This window comes from Protomyctophum bolini, assembly GCF_963924005.1.
Source record: "Protomyctophum bolini genome assembly, chromosome: 20".
NCBI lineage: Eukaryota > Metazoa > Chordata > Actinopteri > Myctophiformes > Myctophidae > Protomyctophum > Protomyctophum bolini.
The window spans coordinates 30175014-30198010 of NC_137881.1; the positions used below are offsets into that span (position 1 = coordinate 30175014).

Here is a 22997-nt window from a genome sequence, read left to right on the forward strand (position 1 = left end):
ATTCACATTTGAACTTGAACCGTGTGTTGTTTGTTGCCATCATGGAAACGTATTATCCAAGCACAACACTTGCATTCAGTCCTCTGAAGATGAATGGCCGGTCTGTTTGTTTTAAGAAGAGCCACGGGTTATGGTGACATTAATGTTATTGCGTGATAAAGTATAGCATTATAGCCTGCCTACTGCTGAACAACAGGGCGATAGAAACGTTGATTCTATACGGTTTGTTCATAACACGATTGCGCGGTCAGTTCGATACAGTAGCATATAGTCTACGGGGTTTTATTGGAGCTGTCTTGGAAGGGTTTGGAACATCTTGGAGCGGTTTTTGGAGCAGTGGGAACAGCGCGGAGTTCGATCGGAGGACGTTTTGGAAGAGTTTTAGGCAGCTTAATTAATTGGAGCTGTTTGGTTTTTTTGGACCAGTGGGAACAGTGGAGTCTACTACTCTGGGACGCGTTGAAGCTGTTCTGGAACACCTTGGACGCTTGGAACTCAGTATACTGAATGATGATGACGCTGGTCTGGTGTCAGTGGGTCGTGGTGTGGTTCTGGATCAGATCAGTCCATGGAGACGGCAGGTAGGCTAACCATGCAGTGGTGGAATCTTAAGTAACCATAAGTATAGCCTATACATTTACTTAAAGGTATATTCAGTGATTTCACTAAATTCAAATATCACTTATTTTTTTTGTTTTGTTGTGGATAATCCTCCCTACTAGTGTGCTGACCATAGGAGTTCCTCCCTGATCCCCAGTTAACCCCTGGGGTAAAAAAAAAAACCCAAAACCCTTAGGTTTCGTTTTTGGCTAGGTGGCCCAGCTGTCATCCAATCAGGACCCCCCCCCCATGGTTTGCTCCTTTAAGCATGTCATTTTGAGGAATTTAAAATACTTTTACTTACCAACCACTATAGCCTATAGTTTGACATATACCTACTATACGCTGATGAAGACAGCATGTTGGCACAACGAGGAAGACATTGATCAAAGTCATGCGATTTGTCACACACGTTACCGCAGTGAAATTTGTTCTCCGCATTTGACCCATGTCTCTTGGAGCGGTGAGCCGCAGCCAATGAGCGCGGTGAGCTGCAGCCGTGCCGCGCTCGGCCGGAATCATTTGATTATAGTAGACTTGACCCCCCCAATCCAACCCTATATAGCCTACACATCTCAGAGGCAAATATTGTATACTTTTTATCCACTATACAATTATTTGAAAACTTTAGTTACTAATATAGCTTATGTAGATTTTGCTTATTATTTTTTATTACAAAACATTATTTTATATAGCCATACTTCAGCCCCTATATATACAATTCGGGGCCAATTGAAAATATCTATACAAGCTTGTGTAGATCTGTCTATTTTCAAAAGATTTTAATACATTTTGAAAAGCTTGAAATGAAACATTCTTCATAATGAGTACTTTCACTTTTGGTATACTTTAAGTATATAGGCCTATATGTTGACGCCAATGCCAAGCGGTATTGAAACTTTTACTTGAGTACTTTTTTCCCCACTACTGCGGTTTTACATCTAAACTGGTTAAAAACCACACCACTGCACTTTTGTGTGTGTGTGTGTGTGTGTGTGTGTGTGTGTGGGGGGGGGGGGGGGGGGGGGGGGGGTACGTGCGTGAGTGCGTGTGCACGTGCACGTGAGAGTGGTTGGAGGAACACTAGACAAGGGAAGAAAAGAATGCAGGAGAAGTGGAAAAAAAGATGGAGAGATATAGAGGAGTGATGAGATGATCTCTCTCTCTCTCTCTCTCTCTCTTTCCGTCCACCTTTCTTTCACTCTCTGTCACTTCTTCCTCTCCTCTTCACACCACACACCTCTCTCTCTCTCTCTCTCTCTCTCTCTCTCTCTCTGTCTCTCTCTCTCATATGTCTGTGTCAGCTGGATCAAGTCCAGACAAGCACAAGGAAACAGGAGAACAAGGACACACACACACACACACACACACACACACACACACACACACATGCGCGCAGTAGACGGAACACTGCTGTGGTTTAATATCTTGTTTTTTGCGTAACCACGAGCAACAAAAATGCATTTGTTTTTGTTTCCCCCCCCCCCCAATTCATAATTTCAATGGATGCATGACCATATAGATGCCATAGCCTGGAGGGACGGCCGTTCTCATGGCCTGGAGGAGAGTATGCCTGAAGTGGTTTCACCCTATAACATTTTTAACCCCAGTAAACCCATATATACTCGGATGCTTTTTACGTCAGTTAAAGGGGGTGTCAGTGATTTCAGTCAAAAACCCTTAGGTTTCGTTTTTGCCTTGGGACACAAGCTTTCATCCAATCAGGATAGAGAACAAAAACGAAACCTAAGGTTTTTTGACCCCCAGGGGTTAACTGGGGACAGGGAGGAACTCCTTATATGGTCAGCAGCACACTCTATAGTAGAGGATTATCACAACAAAACAAAAAAATAAGTGATATTTGAATTAAGTGAAATCACTGACTCTACCTTTAAAAGTATCATTAGTAGCAAGTATAGAAATACTGACGTGATCAAGTCCGGGAATTCAGAATGTATACCGTGACCAATCAAAAGCCCCCTATAAGGGATAACTCCTCCCATGCAGCGCGGCATGTCTTTTCAATGGGACTGCACTTAACTAGGGGTGCGACGGTCAATCGACCAAATGGATTTAGTCCGCGACAGACAGACAGACAGACAGACAGACAGACAGGATGTTTACAGAGGTTACATGTTTGTTTGTGTCTGTGACAGATTGAGTAAAGTCACCATTTGGAAAAAAACGACACCAGCGTTGTCTTATATGGGACAGAAACTTTGGTGTGTGCATGCCTGCCTCTCTCTCTGTGTGTGTGTGTGTGTGTGTGTGTGTGTGTGTGTGTGTGTGTGTGTGTGTGTGTGTGTGTGTGTGTGCGCGCGTGCGAGTGTGTGTGTGAACGTGTGCGTGGGTGTAGTTGTGTATGTGCAGGCGCGTGTGTGACAGAGGAGTGAGTACAAAGGTTATTGGAGAGCTACAAACTGACTATGATGGAAACGCATGCGCTTGCGCACACACACACTAAACTGAGCAGAAGGAATGACCCCTTAGGGCAATGGAATCATTATATGTCTGTCATAACTAACACCTTAGAGAGAGAAAGGGGGGGGGGGGGTCGAGAGGGAGTGGGAGACAGTGTATATCACAGTTGTACTGGGAGCTGACCAGTACAACCACAGTCTGATACTGTTGTACTGGGAGCTGACCAGTACAACCACAGTCTGATACTGTTGTACTGGGAGCTGACCAGTACAACCACAGTCTGATACTGTTGTACTGGGAGCTGACCAGTACAACCACAGTCTGATACTGTTGTACTGGGAGCTGACCAGTACAACCACAGTCTGATACTGTTGTACTGGGAGCTGACCAGTACAACCACAGTCTACTACTGTTGTACTGGGAGCTGACCAGTACAACCACAGTCTGATACTGTTGTACTGGGAGCTGACCAGTACAACCACAGTCTGATACTGTTGGTCACTGGGAGCTGACCAGTACAACCACAGTCTGATACTGTTGTACTGGGAGCTGACCAGTACAACCACAGTCTGATACTGTTGTACTGGGAGCTGACCAGTACAACCACAGTCTTCTACTGTTGTACTGGGAGCTGACCAGTACAACCACAGTCTACTACTGTTGTACTGGGAGCTGACCAGTACAACCACAGTCTGATACTGTTGTACTGGGAGCTGACCAGTACAACCACAGTCTACTACTGTTGTACTGGGAGCTGACCAGTACAACCACAGTCTGATACTGTTGTACTGGGAGCTGACCAGTACAACCACAGTCTGATACTGTTGTACTGGGAGCTGACCAGTACAACCACAGTCTACTACTGTTGTACTGGGAGCTGACCAGTACAACCACAGTCTGATACTGTTGTACTGGGAGCTGACCAGTACAACCACAGTCTACTACTGTTGTACTGGGAGCTGACCAGTACAACCACAGTCTACTACTGTTGTTCTGGGAGCTGACAGCTGTTTCAGATCAAATATCTTAAAAAAAAAAATCACACCCATGTGAAGTGAGGGGTGCTCTTTGTGTAGGACGAAAATAGCCGGTTTTTACTCGTCCACATATGACGTAAACTCTCCATTAATTGTCAACGGGAATGTAATGTTTTTGTAAGACTATACACTAATACCTGAATATATAGGAGTTTTAGGAGAGCATTCATGAACGTGAAGCATTAAAACATCACTCTCGTGTGAAGTGAGGGGTGCTGCCTGCCCTGTAATGTTTGTTTAAAGACAAGTGCTCTAAAAACAAACAAAATGAAAAGTCTAGTGCCCCTCAAAAGCATAAAAGATGTATTTACCCTTGTGTGTGTGTGTGTGTGTGTGTGTGTGTGTGTGTGTGTGCGTGCGCGTGCGTGCACGTGCGTGCGCGCGCGTGATACAGGTGGACAGGTGATCCGGTGATGTCTGACGGGCTGTGTCGCTATGGCAACAGCGTGGAGTGTTGCTGGGGCTGGAAACAGAGTGCCCGGGGAGGACGCTGTCAACGTGAGACTAATATGCATTATTTTTCGCACACCCGGTCTTGAGCATCTAAAAAGTTCACTTTAGGGAGAAAGATATACAACGTTTTGACCCCTTCGGGGACCCCTTCCTGACTGCAGCAGGGGCACGGTTCTGTGTAGGAGTTTGCATCTTCTCCCCCCCGTGACCCCTATAGGGTAAGGTACTATAGGCATGTAACGATTCACACAACTCCACGATACAATTCGTATCACGATATGAGGTTCACGATACGATTTTTCCACGTATAGGGGTCGAAAACGTCGTATCTCTTCTCCCTAAATACACTTTTTGGGAGCTCAAGACCTGCTGTGCGAACTTCGTCTCCTCTCGTCTGTACGTGTTTCTGTTCAGCACCCGTAGAATTTTTGATTTGCTGTTGGATCCTATATCGTATCCTATAGTACATTCACTGTACTGTACTTGAGTAAAATTTCCAGTTACTTCTACTCCACTACATCTCAGATCCAAATATTGTACTTTTAGCCCACTACAATTCTTTGAAAACTTTAGTTACTTCTCAGATTTTGATTATTATCACAAAACAATTGTGCATTAACCATTTCATCCCTATATATACATTTCGGGCCAAGCTCACAATGCGTCGCACAATGTGACGAACTGTGCGCTTGTATAGATCTGGAAACTTTAAATATGACGATTTTTCATAATGAGTATACTATTCCACTTTTGATATTTTAAGTACATTTTGAAAGCCACTACACTTTTGTACTTTTACTCCAGTAACAGTACATATTGAATTTACGGGCTTCATAGGAGTATTTCTATATTGCAGTTTGAGTATAGTAAAAAAATGTGAGTATACTATCATTTCCACCGCTGCTGAGAACCTTATCTGAAACCCAGCTGTGGCGTATGGACAAACAAAACCCAGAGCATGTGTGAAACTATAGCCCTGAAACATGACTATCATGATTATCATGACAGTCATGGCGCAACTGCAGCCTGTTTTACGCAATCGCTACATTTACAGTCCAAACGTGTATATATAAACATTCCGATTTCAAATATTAAGTCCTCGCCACATGTGCCACGGGTGTTAGAAATGTGCTGGTATACGGCGATTAGCATTGCTGCATCCCGCGTTGTTTAATAAAAAAGCATTTTTATCCGAGCGCCCCGGCTACTTTTTTCAAACTTTTTTCGGGAGCACACTCGCCTATTAGTCTGCATTGGCAGTGCGGTCAGCGTGCCTATATCGAACACACCGAGTGCCGCCCTCCTCCCGACCGATGGGGGGCGCGTAGTTGAAAGCCAATTATGGCAAAAAAAAACTGCTCGGATAAAAATGCTTTTTATTAAACAGTTTTTGTTTTGAATTCGTGAAAGAAAAAAAATCATTTTTTTTTGTTACAGCTCTGTGTCCACAGGGGTGTAAACATGGCCAGTGTGTTGCTCCTGACCGATGCAAATGTCTCCCAGGATTCACTGGCAAGTCGTGCAACCAAGGTAGTGTGTGTGTGTGTGTGTGTGTGTGTGTGTGTGTGTGTGTGTGTGTGTGTGTGTGTGTGTGTGTGTGTGTGTGCGTGTGTGTGTGAGAGAATAAGCCCTCTCCATGATTAGTTAGTGATAAATGGACAGAAATACACATTCCAGTCATGCTTGTTTCTTTGGTAGACCCAAAGAAACGTGCACACACACACACACACACACACACACACACACACACACACACACTCTTGCTCTTTCTCTCACAGACGCACTCACACTTTTGCTCCTCAGTCTCTTGCTCTCTCTCTCTCTCTCTCTCTCTCTCTCTCTCTCACACACGCATGCACACACATACACGCTGATTAGAGGTTACATTATGACTCATATCCTCACTATAAAATAACATCTGGCATCAAATGCAGTCTGTAATATAGACACACTCACACACTAGCGCAGATGCACGCACGGTCGCACGCACGTGCACACTTAAAAACATTGCTCTCCTTTAGTTAGAAGGTTGAAAGGTTAATCCCACAAACTGACAAACGAGTTAAAACAGAAACGGAGAGAGAGAGAGAGATAGAGACAGAGAGAGAGAGCATCACAGAGCTCTTTGTAGTGGTGTATGTTACTTACTTATATATATAAACTCCACAGCCTCGTGTTGTGGCCTAATAACACCCCTCGGCTGTTCTAAAAGCACCGTGAACCTAAAACCCACTGTGTCTTTTGGCTAATTGACGAGGAGTATGCCGTTTATCCGCTTGCCTTCTTCTAGTAAACCAGTCGTGGAATTGCTTCGACACTATGCACATACAAGTATGCATGACTACTACTATGCATGCCTTGGGAAATCCAACACACTGCATTCCAACTTGCTTGAATGTGGAAAATGTGATGTATTTTGCATTATATACCACAGGTCATTTCGAGGAAGCAATCTGATTGGTTGAAACAGCCTTTCTAACCGTGGGTTAAACCAGCACCGTTCACCACCTATACTCAAAACAAAGAATTCAGCTGCTCTGTTCTCCCAGAGCGCTAGAAAACGTGGTGGCTAGGCTAGCTAGTTTCTTGGGACATTTGTTGGTCATAGTGACTACATCTGTCATTAAAAAAAAGAAAATCTTAGTTTTAAGGGTAACTGTTGTATAATTGCAATATTACACTCGAGGGGGTGGTTTAACGTGATTGTTGCCACTTCAGTGATGCTTTGCGGAACTCGACTTCGTCTCGTTCCTGACCGCATCACTGTCGTGGCAATAATCAAGTTAACCCACACCCTCTCGTGTAATATTGCTTAATTACAGCACTGGTGCATTTGTTTTTGTATCGTACCTCAAGGTAGCAAAGCGTTTACACCACATTTGGTCAGTCTTCTTACTCAGTACAAGGGATACACCCTGTGGAATGCCCTATACCAACTGAAATAAAATGACAAACTGATCTGAAAATGTTTAATGATGAAGTCAAACTCTGGTTGAAATCGGGCCAGAACACTAATGTGTCGGGCACATCTTAAAACTGTTATTGTACTTATGTATTATGTAAAGGATTGTTTTAGTATAGGTATTTTGTAAAGGATTGTTTTAGGTGGAGGTATAGAACTATAGAAAGGCCTATAACCAGGGACTGGGGTTGCAAATTAGCCTTGGCTACAACAAACCTATATACATTGCAACGGTTTCATGTTTTTACAACTTGATACATTGTTTTTTTGTATTGTCCCTGTCAAATAAACATATAAATAAATCATACACAAATGAAAACTGTACTGTGCAAGTTGGAAGCATGCAATGTAGTGCGTTGGATTTTCCCAAAGGTATGCGTTGTTATTTGTACATTGCCTTGTGTTGAAGCAATTTTAATACAACTGGTTTTCTAGAAGAAGGCAAACGATATAGGCTCGATAGGACTAAAACTAAATGGTGTGTTATTCAAAAGACTATAAGACTGAATCAGAATGTAAAGTGTGTATTGTCTCCTGCCTCCCTCAAGTGGTCGATCGTACAGAATTAACATATATTATGTATTAATGATTAACCCATTTTAACCTGAGATCAGATTCTAACAAATGTCTTCTACATCCTGACAGTTTTCTGAAAAAGCTATGTTTCTATGTTAGGTTCTTCGACTTTTCAAAAATAGCAGACCTACAAGCTCTCAATTTTATTTAATTTATTATTATCTATTACATACGGCCTAATGTATATACTCTGTCGCATGGCAAAAACCAAGCTCAGTGGCATTTTTGGTTCGAGTCTCCGGTTTAGACCGGGAGGTTGTAGGTTCAATTCTCCAGCCGGGTCATACACTAATGCAAATGAGACCCAATGCCTCCCTGCTTGGCACTCAGCATCAAGCGTTGGATTGGGGGGGCCAAGTCCCTGTGACATACTAGCATCATTCGTTCGTTTGTTTGTTTGTTCATTCATTCATTCATTCATTCATTCATTCATTCATTCATGATTAATTTATTCTTCAGTGCCACGGTGGCACAGTCGGTAGGTCCTGGGTTCTGTTCCCGCTCAGGCCTTTCTGTGTGGAGTTTGCATGTTCTCCCCGTGTCCCCTATAGGGTAGGTACTCTCACAAAAAACATGCAGTAATCCTGGTCACTAAACTGCCTCCCCCTGGCCAGCCCGGGGGATGGAGAGGAAAGGAACTGGTTGGAATAACGTGTTCCTTCCACGCGCTATACGTCCAACCAGGGAAACTCCCCCCTGTCAGGTGTAAAGGAGCAACCTGGACACTCAATGCATGAAGGAAGCATGAGTTAAAGTCCGTTGCTCTCCCTAGGCTAGCGGAGGGTGTGTAGAGCCCAGGATCACAATAGATAATTGACACAGGGGTGGAAAATGGGTTATAAAAATTGTGGGATAAGAATTATAGAAAAAAATATATATATATTTATTCTCGAGTCGAAAACACACTGAGTAATTAAACTCATTTGCGGTGTCATCGAGTATTTTTCAATACGGTACAACATCACAATACATTGGAGGGTTTGGGGGGAAAGAAAACAAAAAGGTACATGTGAAATATAAGGTTTATACAAATAGAGTCCAAGACCGATTTTAAAACAATCTAAGAACAGTTTGTAAATTGTGGGTCCATCCGTTTGATCACCGAGGTTCTAAAATGACTCAAGGGTATACCAACGTGGTTCATCTCAATGTAGCCTGCAGGTCATTCCATGTGTTAAGCAATATTACACGAGAGGGTGTGGGTTATTGCCGCGACAGTGATGCGGTCAGGAAACGAGACGAAGTCGAGTTCCGCAAGCATCACTGAAGTGGCAATAATCACGTTAAACCACACCCTTAAGTGTAATATTGCAATTCTACCACAGTTACCCTTAAAACTAAGAAAATCGCTGAAGAAAAAAAAAAAATGTAATGACAGATATAGTCACTACGACCACAAGTGTCCCAAGAAACTAGCTAGCCTATACCCACCGAGTTTGCTATAGCGCTCTGGGAGAACAGAGCGGCTGAACTCTTTGTTTTTATTAGGTGGTGAATGGTGCTGGTTCAACCCACGGCTAGAAGCCTGTTTCAACCAATCAGATTCCTTCCTCGAAACGACCTGTTGTAGAATTGGGGGTGCATACTTAGTTTAGACTAGTCATTGGTTAGACATGGGTTAAGGTTAGGTTTAGGTGTGCTGCCCCGTGGGAGGTTAGGTTTAGGGTGAGGGTTTGAGATGGGTTGTAGTTGTAGGACTAATGACTGGTCTAACCAATGACTAGTCTAAACCAAAAACTGTCTAAACTAAGTACTGCACCCGTAGAATTGTACATCATGTCCAGGAGTGTGTATAGGCTACGTTGTACACACAAAATAAACAGGAAATAGGCAGCTGCCCTATGGCCTCTATCGGCAAGGCTTACTTACTGTACTTTGCAAGGGGAAAAAAAAGGCACACTTGTATAAGCTATAGCGACACATCGTGCAGCGATACGTTGTTATATCTGTCAATCTGTGCACGCTATAATATGCCCTTGAGTGATGGAGTAAACACGTTCCACATATATACAACATGGTTCATTTCTACCACCTCGTGTTCAACTCTGATTGCTGTTAATGAAATGCACATGTGTTCAAATCATGACTCTATCATGTGAATAGTTATATTGCGCGCGTGTGTGTGTGTGTGTGTGTGTGCGTGTGTGTGTGTGTGTGTGTGTGTGTGCGTGCGATTCAGATGTGAATGAGTGTGGTTTAAAGCCCAGGCCGTGTAAACATCGCTGCATGAACACACATGGAAGCTACAAGTGTTTCTGTCTGGATGGATACATGATGCAAGCCGACGGCAGCTGTAAAAGTATGTGCACGCACACGCGCACACACACACACACACACACACACACACACACACAAATATTTAACCCGTAGCTTTCTGACCCTGTGTGTGTGTGTGTGTGTGTGTGTGTGTGTGTGTGTGTGTGTGTGTGTGTGTGTGTGTGTGTGCGTGCGTGCAGATGTTCGTACCTGTGGTCAGGCTAACTGCCAGTATGGCTGTGAGGTCATCAAGGGGGTGGTCCGGTGCACCTGCCCGTCGCCACGATTGCGGCTCGGACCCGACAGACACACCTGTGTCGGTATGGTCTTGTCCTGTCTGTCTGTCTGTCTGTGTCTCTCTTGACAGTGCACACACACATGAGTCATCACATAATGTGTGCCAGTTATATAACCACTAAAACAGCCACATATATCGTCACACATCTGTCCCAGTTTGACCAGTAAAAATGAACTCGTTTCCACCACTCAACAGGAGTCGGGTGGTGGAGGTATACTGTAACAGTTCAGTTCCCCTTCCCTGTGGCCCCCCATGGCCACATTAATGAAATAAACAAAACTCTCTCTCTCTCTCTCTCTCTCTCTCTCTCTCTCTCTCTCTCTCTCTCCTCCCGTCCAGACGTGGACGAGTGTCGTGCGTCCGGGGGAGGCGTGTGTCCACGCCGCAGGAAGTGCGTGAACACGTTTGGCAGCTACATGTGCAAATGTCACCTGGGATTCAGACTCACCTACATCAATGGACGCTACAACTGCATAGGTACGTAACACCCATAGAGCAGTACAAGCACAGAGACCGGGGGCACGGTCATGGCACAGTTGGTATAGTGCTGTCGCCTCACAGCTAGACGGTCCTGGGTTCGATTCCCGGCTCGGGGCGCTGTGGGGTGCTGGCGGCGTGGTTCCTCCTCCGCGTCATCAGTGCCCATATACCCGAGGCGGGGTTGGCGAAAGGGCCTTTCTGTGTGGAGTTTGCATGTTCTCCCCGTGTCCCCTAGGGTATAGATACCCTCACAAAAAACATGCAGTAATCCTGGTCACTAAACTGCCTCCCCCTGGCCAGCCGGGGGCGCCTGATGGAGGGGAAAGGAACTGGTTGGAATAACGTGTTCCTTCCACGCGCTATACGTCCAACCAGGGAAACTCCCCCCCCTGTCAGGTGTACAGGAGCAACTTGGACACTCAGGCATGAAGGAAGCATGAGTTCAAGTCCGTTGCTCTCCCCAGGTTGGTGGAGGGTGTGTAGAGCCCAGGATCACATTAGATAATTGACACAGGGGTGAAAAATGGGTTACAAAATCGTGGGATAAAAATAAATAAGACCGAACCGGAGCGTTAGCCCTGCCCCCAAGCTATTCATTTCGATGGAAGTTGGCGTTTTGAAGACTCCCGGACCTTAAATTTTAGTTCTGGGGCTGACGCACATGACAGCATGAACGTCCGTCCACCTCCATTAAAGTGCTGCAGTTCCACTTTTGTGTGTGTGTGTGTGTGTGTGTGTGTGTGTGTGTGTGTGTGTGTGTGTGTGTGTGTGTGTGTGTGTGTGTGTGTGTGTGTGTGTGTGTGTGTGTGTGTGTGTGTGTGTGTGTGTGTGTGTGTGTGTGTGTGTGTGTGTGTGTGTGTGCGTGTGCGTGCGTGTGAGTGACATTAAAGGGCCACTTCACCCTTTTTGCAACCAGATGTTATTTTAATGATGTTTTGGACAAGTGTCACGCTGCCGACCCCGGAATGTGTGTGTGGAACCAATCAGGAGAGCGAACACTAGAATGACTTGGATGGATAAAACACTTCACTTATCATAGAAAACTAGAACACAGGATACGCCACACAGGACACAGGAACGCAAAACATAAAACATACAGGAACCCCGGGCGGAACAAACAGCAGCGCAAGGATGGCGCGGAACCAACTATAATCCGACACAGAGTCCCACAGACATGCACCACTTAAATCACACAGTCACTAATAGGCACAATAGTCCACAGCTGTGTTCCCCAGGAGGAAACTGTCCCCCAGGTAGGGCGGGGGAGGGGAACACAACAGGGCAGGTATAGGAGAGAACATAAGGGTCCACATAAGGGACGTGACAACAAGAAACACTTTCCTGGGGGTTTTTATGAGTGTATAGTGTGTGTTCTTGGATATTTTAGTATTTCAAAGTGCCTGTGATGATGTCACAGGCACTGGCCTTGCACTTCCTTCCTGGACTACTACTAGACAGCCCTCCCCCCCCCCCTCTCCACATGGAAGAGCAGTGCACCAAAGCATTATGGTCATTTTAGGAATTTCAGCAATCAATCCAGACTACAACATATCTTTTCTGGCCAAAGGGTGCAAAGGGTTTCAAATTGTGCTATACTGTTATCTACTAGAAAAAAAAACTTTCAACATTGAGTGACTGCACTTTCTTCTTCCAGTGGTGAAATGTCCCTTTAAGCACCTTCACTAATCTCATCCCTGTCACTGCCTTTGTCTGTCTGTCTGTCTGTCTGTCTGTCTGTGTCTGTCTATCCGTCTGTCCGTCCAGATAAGGACACTCGGTCGTTCTGTTTGTTGAATCCAGACTCTCCAAAGTGCCGGTGTAAAGATGGACTCTGTAAAGGTAACAGGACTAATATCAATATTTGAGGTCATATCAACTAAAATATCATTATGGTATATAACAACACATAGGGCAGAGAGAGAGAGGATGACACCCGATAGCTAATGGACTGAAGTGATAAAGTCTGATGTGGCAGCTGACCACTGTATATGTTGCTTTAAATTATTATTGTTATATAAATTACTGTTACTGTGTTATAACTTATTATTCATGTCATGTGTGAGTGGATATAGGACCCGAATGGAAACAAGGCCGCAAGGTCTTTCTTCAGTGAAATCCTTTTTTTTTGGACAAAAATGCCTGACTGCACATTGTGCTGTTTGCATTTATGTTGCCTAATAAAATATTCAATCAAACCAATCGGAGAAGTGGTCCATTGAAGTGATAGAATCTGATGTGACAGCTGACCAATCGCAGAAGTGCACATTGAAGTGATAGAATCTGATGTGGCAGCTGACCAATCGCAGAAGTGCACATTGAAGTGATAGAATCTGATGTGGCAGCTGACCAATCGCAGAAGTGCACATTGAAGTGATAGAATCTGATGTGGCAGCTGACCAATCGACTGTGACATGAGCAGTGGTGACTAAAGTACTCTGTTGTTGTACCTAAGTAAAAGTATCAATACTGCAATATAGAAATACTAAAATAGTAAAAGTCCGGAATTCTAAATGTACTTCAGTAAAAGTGCAAAAGCATTAGCATCAAAATGTAGTTAAAGTACCAAACATAAAAGTACTCATTATGCAGAATGTCTCATTTCACAAGTTTTCAAATGTATACTTTTTGTTGTTGTTGAAAGTAGTAGATATACAGTACAAGCTCACAAAGCGTCACATTGCGACGCATTGTGAGCTTGTAGATCGGCTATTTTCAAATGGTTGAAACGTATATAGCCTATATAGGGCTGAAGTAGTTGATGTATGCTTTGAATTAATAATCAAAATCTGCAAAGTAACTATAGTAACTAAAGTTTTCAAATAAATGTAGTGGAGAAAAAGTACAATATTTGGATCCAAGATGTAGTGGAGTGAAAATACTTAATTACCCTACTTAAAGGGACACTTCACCCTTTTTGCAAAAAATATATGTTAATGATGTTTGGAAGCTTTAGAACACTTTCCTGGGGGTCTTTATGTGTGTAATATGTGGTTTTAGCTATTTTAGAGTGTAGCAGTGAGCACAGTGTCTCTGACGTCATGGACACTGGTCTCACTACCTTCCTGGACTACAATTCCCATAATTCTTTGGTGCTCTGCTCCTCCTTGTGGATAGGGGGGAGATCTGTCTTACTGAGACAACATGTAGTCCAGGAAAGAAGTGAGCCCAGTGTCCATGACTTCAGAGACACTGGGGCTCACTGCTACAATCTAAAATATCTAAAACCACATATTATTACACACATAAAGACCCCCATGAGAGTGTTCTAAAGCTTCTTAACGTCATTAACATATATGTTTTTGCAAAAAGGGTGAAGTGTCCCTTTAAGTTTAATTGCTGTTTCATCACTGCCTCTCTTGGTGATTGCATAAAAGGCTTTATGGGATTAATCAGGGTGTTCTGAACTGCTGAGGAATGACAGCTGGTTCAGCATGTCCTAGCAAAGTTGTAGCAGCTAGACTCGGAGCATTTTCACTCCCCCTACTCGCTTAATACCTTGCAGAAAAGCCCAGGAAAATGTCTTCAAAGGTATATATTTAAGGCTGTTCTGTTTGGCATGTTAAAACCAACCATGCATCATTGCTTGACTATTGACCCTGGCCCATGTTCTCTGCAGGTGTACCCAAGGTGTCTTTGCAGCCTCACACACCCAGAACTACAACCACGCCACCACCTAAGAAGACTACAACTCCCACCACCACCACCACCATATGCACCACCACGAGGAAGTCAACTACTACTGCCCGGCGACCTGTTGTCACGACAACCACCGCTATCCCCACAACATCGTCAGCAACAACCACACTGGCTACGACTGCACCTGCTACAACAACTACACCACCTACTACTACTCCACCACCTACAACTACTACACTTAGTACCACTATTATTACTACTACACCTAGTCCAACAACAACTATTACTACTGCTGCTAGTACTTATAATATACCTAGTACTACTGCACCTAGCACTACTACCGCTAGCACCACGACACCTGCTCCTACTACTACAACTACTACACCAACACCTACCACCACTGCTATGCCTACAACGACACGAGCTAGCACTGAAATACCCGCGACTACTAGTCCGGCTACTACAGAACTGGAGACGACGACTACCGCTGTTCAAACTACTACGCCTGTTCAAACTACGGCGGCTAGTACGCGACCTACCGCCCCGGCGACGACGACGACAATAATAAGAACTACACGACTGACCGCTACCGCGGTCGCCGCGACAACCGTCCCGGCAACCACCACCACTTCCTTGGCAACCAGCGCCCCTCCCGCTCCCCCCCCCCACCACCACCCCGAGCAACAGGATCAACAAGGACGTGACGCAGCGGCAGAGAGGAGACGTACACAGTGAGCAAGCACACACGCACACACAAGCACGCACACGTGTGTGTGCGCGTGCATGTGTGTACACAGCAGTAACCTGTTACCACTAACCTGTTACCAATTAACAATGCTGTTTGGCAGACACTTGTATCCAAGAGTGAGATCGCGGAATGAGCAAAGTAAGCATTTTACTCTAGTCAAGCAAGGTCAATAATAGGAGAGGAAGCTTGATACCAGCGTGGAAAGTACATACGTATACTGTATATGCAGAGCCAATAGAGTAAGACAGAGTTAGAGACAACTCTGTTCAATTCATGGGGCCCGTCGAATGGCAGCTCTTCTACATAGACATAGACTACATAAGATTGGTCGTTATAGGGACACCGGAAGTTTACGGAAATGCATTGGAGTCTATGGGCTACATGAACCACGTGACCGGGCTGTTTTCTGCCCCCTCAATGTCGCAACTCTGTCCACATACTCTATGGCTCTGCCGTATATGATGTCAAGTCTTGTGAGTGACTTTATGAGAACAATTTTGAGGTATTTGTACTTTTCTTGAGTGTTTTCCAATTTCCAATGGCCTTTACATCTTCTCCACGGCCTGTCTTAGGTTTAATGGGAGTTTTCGTACCGTTTTTATATGCCATTGTATAGGCACTTGGAGCGGGTCAACACTGGAAGACCTGAGGGGGGCATTATGACATATGCCATAAATTATGACATAAATTTATGACATATGCCATAAATTATGACATAAATGTATGACATATGACATAAGTTATGACATATCTAGGCAGTCGTAGAGATAGCAGAGGTATAGCAGAAGTATAGCAGGCATCTGGCAAGATGCCAGAGAGCTTTATAAACGAGTGAAAGTAAAGTAAAATCAGTCCTAAAAGTGTGTGTGTGTGTGTGTGTGTGTGTGTGTGTGTGTGTGTGTGTGTGTGTGCGTGTGCGTGTGCGTGTGCGTGTGCGTGTGCGTGTGCGTGTGCGTGTGCGTGTGCGTGTGCGTGGCGTGCGTGCGCCAGTACCTCGCCTGCAGCCGGGTCACAACCATGTGTGGGAGTTTGAGATCGAACCAGGAAACACAGCTGACGACCCAGGTAATAACATGTGATTGTGTCTGTGTGCGTCTGTGTGCGCAATTGCGCATAACGTGCATGTGTGTACAGACTGTAATTGCGCTGTCTTTGCTGCCAGATGCTGTATTACTGGCAAGTCACTGACTCATCACTCTTGACTGCACGTGCATGTGCGCGTGTGTGACTGTGTGTGTGTGTGTGTGTGTGTGTGTGTGTGTGTGTGTGTGTGTGTGTGCGTGTGCGTGCTGCAGCTGCTGGTGTTCTCCAGTGTACCTTTGAGCAAGGCATGTGTGATTGGCTGTCGGACAGAGAGGGGGACATGAGCTGGCAGACTGTACACAACCCCACAGGTACAGTAACACTTCCTTTAAGGTTTAAATTATTCATCATCCGGTGTTATTATAATCTCGTTATCATTTGTGACCAAATTTGACTGAGAGACTGCCATTGGATTTTTTTTTAATTTTAGTTTTTTTTTCATGTCATATGAAAGCAGGGAATCATAGCTTCAAATTGATATATTTGACCCACCAGTTTTGGAGATATGGCTTACAGAGTAATGTCTTGCAGAAAACAGCGAGTTGAGAAAAGAGGCTTGAAAGGTTCACTTCTGTGGTCTCTAACATTACACCTAGCTACATGTTTAAGCATTTATTTCATATTTACATGTCGATTTCAGCTCTGACACTTATTTCAGACATGCGTAACATGCTTATTATGCAGTATGTGAAGAGACTGCCTGTGCAGAGAACGTTTTTTCTCCTCTGGTGAAAAGCTGGAATGTGCGCGATGGCAGTCTCTCAGTCAAATCTGGTCACATTTTGTATCGTTTGTCGTATTAGCAGTCTCTCTGTGGAACATGTCCCACCAACATTTCACGGCATGTATACCTGTATGAGTATACGTGAATAAATTCTCTTTATTCTTGATTCTTCTCGTATAGGTAAACATGTATTGCACAACATATATTTTCCCTATCATGCTCTGCGAGGAGTAATGCGAATTGCAGGACACGTTGATCGTGGACACTTCAAAAAACACCTTGCGGCGCGGGGTACATCCTGGGGCAACATATGTGACCAGATTTGACGCGCAAATTACAGCTTTTCCACCAGAGGAGAAAAACGTCCTTTTTTTTCCTCCTTTTTTTCCAAAATGAGTTAATAGCACAGGCAGACTCGTCACATACTAGAGCATGTCTGAAATAAGTGCCAGAGCTGAAATCGACATACATATTATGAAATAAATGCCCAAACATGTAGCTATAGGTGTAATGTTAGAGACCACAGAAGTGAACCTTTCAAGCCTGTTTCCTGCAAGACATTACTCTATAAGCCATATCTCCAAAACTGGTGGGCCAAATGTGTCAATTTGAAGCTATGATTCCCTGCTTTCATATGACATGAAAAAACGATGAAATGAAAAAATCCAATGGCAGTCCCTCAGTCAAATGTAGTCACATATGTTCTAAAGTATACAGGGTTAAAAACCCTTTAAGTGCCGGAAGTGCATCAAAATAGAAGCTCCCGGGGTGCCAGAGTTGTCTGAGTGCTTTTACTCTGAAAGCCATGAACCGGAAACACTTTCTTAAAAAAGTTGACTTGACAAAGTGACCTCACAATCTCCGATCATCTTAATATATTTATATACGCTCCAAAAAGCGTTCATATTTTGCGGGAGAGATGGATGAGGAGCAGAAATGAAGCGCCAGCATATCGATCCATTTATCACCACGGAGAGCGCCCTGGATGAGGAGATACGAGTCATTCTTTCCGCCGCGCTAACATGGGAGTCAATGACAAGCTAATAGTTGCACAGAGCGTTAGCATACGGCAAGCGAAAAGCGAAGTGCCAAAAAAAAAAATAGGAATAATTCTGAATATTCTTATCTCGCCCCGTGTCGTTTAGACGTCGCTAGGACGTCTACAGACGTCTTTAGAATCAGTCGGTTGTATTCCTTATGACGTTTCCAGACGTTTTATGTACAAAATGTGTTAAGGTGTTAACACAATGAGTGCCCATTGTTTTCATCATAGGTGTCTTTCACGCCTCTGGGTGTGACTAGTCGTTGTTTGATGATCTCTGACTGGGACCAGAAGGAAAAGAACTATCATAAACACAACAGTTTTTTTTTACAAAATCTCATTGCTTATACATCTTTCTTTGAGGTTTACATTAGACAATTAAAAATCTGATATTTTCTCCCCGATTCAAATCTTTAGAGATACGTTTGAGGGACATTAACAATATGACATTGAATATTAAAAACAGCTTTAAAATGCATGTTGTAGTTCCTTTAACCCATTCTGGACGGTCGGGAACCCCTTGTGGTGTTTTGACTAAGCATTATGTTATACTTTAGCTAATTGAAAAATAGCAAATCTACAAGCTCATAGCGCACCACCGAGTGGCGCGCTATACGAGCTTGTAGGTCTGCTATTTTTGAAAAATCATAAAAATGCGGCACAAATCTTTGAATATAATATTCTTGCAGAGCGAAAGTTTGGCAATTGGCAATGATTGGCAATGGACAATGGCTTTGGGGTGGGGTTTATAGCGAAGGGTCCATTGCCTGCAAAGGAGCGTCTAATCTACCGTGTTGTGCCGAATATAAGCCGATTCTGATTGTAAGACAACCTCCATTTTTCAAGACTCATTTGTGGGAAAAATAACATTGAATGTCAAATAGTTAATAGTCCCAGATTATAATAGTTTTATTTTTAGGATATTTCCATTGGAAAAATAGGGTATACTTTCATTGACCAATGGCCACAACTCAATCAACACGTCTACTGACGTGTTGAACCATAAGAAGATCAAAATCTGTGGGTTGGCTTTAAGACCAGAGGCTCATGGTATTTGAGACTCTCTCTCTCTCTCTCTCTCTCTCTCTCTCTCTCTCTCTCTCTCTCTCTCAGGTGGGCGGTATCTTTCTGTTCCCGAGTTGAAGGCGGGACAACGGAGCATCCGAGGCGCACGATTGGCTGTGTCCCTAGCCCCTGCCTGGAACCAGAGCGACGTGTGTTTCTCCTTCTCCCATTGGCTGACGGGCCACCATGTGGGCGTGCTCCAGCTGTTTGCCAGGAAAAGGGGGCGTGGTCAAAGGTATAAGCATGATTCCAGTATTCCAGTCAGCCCCTGAAACATGACGAGCAGACTAGAGATTCACTCTACAGGGGAGTATATCAGTGGTTCCCAAATTGGGAACAGGGACAATACAAAAAAACAATGTATCAAGTTGTAAAAACATGAAACCGTCAAGGCTAATTTGCAACCCCAGTCCCTGGTTAGGCCTTTCTATACAAATGTGATCTACCATACTCAAAACAATCGTTTACAGAAAATGCATGCAAATGCGTCTAATCTAAAAAAAATATTTTACAATAAAATGACAGTACCCATCATTACATTAACCTATAACACAAAGTAAACGTAATCACTCAGATAACCCGTCAGAAACGAAACATGTGAGCACAGTTGATTTGATTTCAACCATAGTTTGTATTTATTTAACCTTTTATTTAACCAGTAAAATCACATTGAGACTGCGTCTCTTTTACAAGTGGGAACTGGCCAAGAGGCAGAAATAAAAATGACACTTCAATAATACCACATCGTCAATGTTACATTTTGAACCGGCAAATCAACAACATCCATAATACACCTTAAAGTACCTATGCATAAATACAACAAGGCACCTGTCCTACTTTTTAGTAGCAGGGCAAAATACACCATCTACAATTCTACACGATCTACAGTTCTACACGATCTGAACCGATATAATAAATATGAACATAGGCTTAGTGGTATAGAGAGATCTTCGGTGTGCTATACCCCATGAAAGGCTCTGTGCAGTGCATAGAGTCAACGACGCTTCCTTCCAGGAGGTGTGGGCCCCTCTATTAGACTATTTCCCTACTGAAATATCTCGGATCCTTCTAAAAGCCCAATGCCCCTATTGATTGGACAGATCTAGGATAGGAAAAAAAGAAAAAAAAATATGAAAAAAAGTAGATGAATGGACCACAATATTGTGGCTATCTTGGTTTGTCTTTCTTTTTGCTTGTTTTTTATTGTTTTGATTCTGCTTCCTATATGGTATGGTGTGAATGATGGTGTAGATGAGCTGGAGGAACCCCCCCCCCTGTCCTAATGTTGTTTTGTTTTTTGTTTATATGTTATGTCAGTTTGGCAATAAATATATGAAAACCGAACATAGGCTATAGTACATATCCAAACACGCCCGTCTCTGGTTTTAGTACCGTAGGCAAGGAGTTCCAAAGGTTTGCCCCCTTTTACTGAGAAGGCCGACTGTCTGAATGAGTTGTTACCATAAGACTGTAAAAAAAAAAAAATATATGGACAAAGCGTTCTCCGGGTCTGATATGGACGTAAGATGAAGCCTGTCAAGTACTTGAATTGTAAATCGCCATCTTTCTAGATCCGTTTGGGCCCTAGCTGAGCCCATTGGCAGGCCCAGACAACGAGGCGGTGGATCCCGATCATAGACTGTAAAGGTAGCCACGCCCCTCAGAACATACTGACCAAAACTTCCAAAAAGAATATTATGACATGAAAAATGAGACTTTAAACTATAGTGACTGGAAGCAGAAAGTATTCATGACCATGTTTATTAAGGTAATACAGTCTTAGGTGAAGTTGGGCCCAAATACATGGACCTCTATGGAGCTATATGGGTTTTTTTTGGGCCCAATGACAGCGCCACAACAGGCCATTATATGAACTTTCAGGAAGTTAGGATTTCCTACTGGCTTCAGTGGTTGAGAATCACTGCTAGAGCCATAAAGTTCTTCTCTCATGGGTGGTCCCTGGAATATCTATTTCAAACTGGGGTCCGCGGGGCTAATACATGTCAATTCGGGGGTACTTGACATCGAGTGGCAAAGCAACATGCAAAGTGTTTAATGCAATCAGATAGGACTTTTCTGTGTGGATGTATATGGGCTGTCGAGGCCAGAAAGTCTAGTTTTTTTTCTCAGTATAGGCGTTCCTGCGTAACTTCCTGGTTTTATGATGATGTCACGCTCATACCCTCTATATCCAGCTGTCGTCTTATAATGATGTGATTGGTTGTTGCAGGTACGGCCACGCCCTGTGGAGTCGGACGGGCAGTCATGGGTGGAGACACACACGGGTCACACTGTGGGGGGTGGAGAAGGTGAGATACGCACGCACGCACACACGCACGCACGCACACACAAATGCAAGAAATGCCTTCCTGACTGTGTATGTGTGTGTGTGTGTGTGTGTGTGTGTGTGTGTGTGTGCAGGTGTTGTTGAAGGCAGAGAGAAAGGGACGAGGACAGATCGCCATTGATGACATCACTCTTAAGGGAGGAGCCTGTCAGTGACATCACATCGGGGGAGGAGGGGTTAGGCACAATCCATGCACTCTGAGAGACCTGTTGCACGCGCCGCGCGCACAGAGACAATCCGACCAGTATGTCAAAGTTACAGTAAAAATATTTATGAACAGTTTATTTATTTTTTTGCTATTTAACAGTTTCACGTACGTAAATGTTTGCGGAATTTCTATAGACTCGATTGCGTTAATTTAACAGTAAAATTAAACGATATTATGGACAATGCTGATATGATCAATATTAATGTTGAATTAATGTTTGATTAATAGTGAACGGAAACAGTATGATAAACGTCATCAGAAACATTAAACATACAACCACGCTGTCCACTGGACACTACATGTTGTTGATGATTCACCAATGCTCCTAAATATGTAAATATAACATCACAAATTAATACTGACTTACATGTTAATGTTAATAACATTATTGATCACATAACGGATATGAATTAATTGCAATATTCCTGCTAGTTGATGCAGGAATAAAATTATAAGAACTGAATAATGATCATGTAATTTTACAGATTATATTTTAAATATTGATTATCATGTCATTTTTGACATGTTACTGTATATTGATTTTGTGTATTAATTCAATGCAATCGATTCGATTATGTTTCTATGTCGTTGCTGTTCGGCAGAAACCCGCTAACTAAATTTTTCAGTTTTTTTTTTTTTGTCATAAATCAACGCTATTGAATATACATACATTTTAATTACTTCCTTTGAACGAAGACGTGCTGCGTGATGATTTATTTCATTCACCTGGTATTTCCCAACGCTGCGCGTTCCTCCAACACAGCTGGTTTTGATTACAGAACTACTCATTTAAGATGACATCCAGACAGTGTATTGCTCTTCTTTTTTTTATTTTATATATATATATTTTTTATCCCACGATTTTGTAACCCATTTTTCACCCCTGTGCCAATCATCTACTGTGATCCTGGGCTCTACACACCCTCCGCCAACCTGGGGAGAGCAACGGACTTAACTCATGCTCTCTTCATGCCTGAGTGTCCAAGTTGCTCCTTTACACCTGACAGGGGGGAGTTTCCCTGGTTGGACGTAGCGCGTGGAAGGAACACGTTATTCCAACC

General features: G+C 43.6%; 1 protein-coding gene across 1 annotated transcript; it reads left to right on the plus strand.

Moving 5' to 3' along the window:
- LOC308335773 (nephronectin-like) lies at nucleotides 1-22754 on the plus strand. The gene is given in 15 exon segments (XM_080792957.1): nucleotides 1-581; nucleotides 4453-4556; nucleotides 5949-6041; nucleotides 10229-10348; nucleotides 10506-10625; nucleotides 10943-11080; nucleotides 12848-12922; nucleotides 14700-15293; nucleotides 15295-15299; nucleotides 15303-15450; nucleotides 16458-16532; nucleotides 16763-16861; nucleotides 19430-19616; nucleotides 21612-21690; nucleotides 21803-22754. Coding segments are annotated over 15 exon segments (1986 nt in total). The 5' UTR covers nucleotides 1-513; the 3' UTR covers nucleotides 21884-22754.
- The last annotated feature ends 243 nt before the right edge of the window (nucleotides 22755-22997 follow it).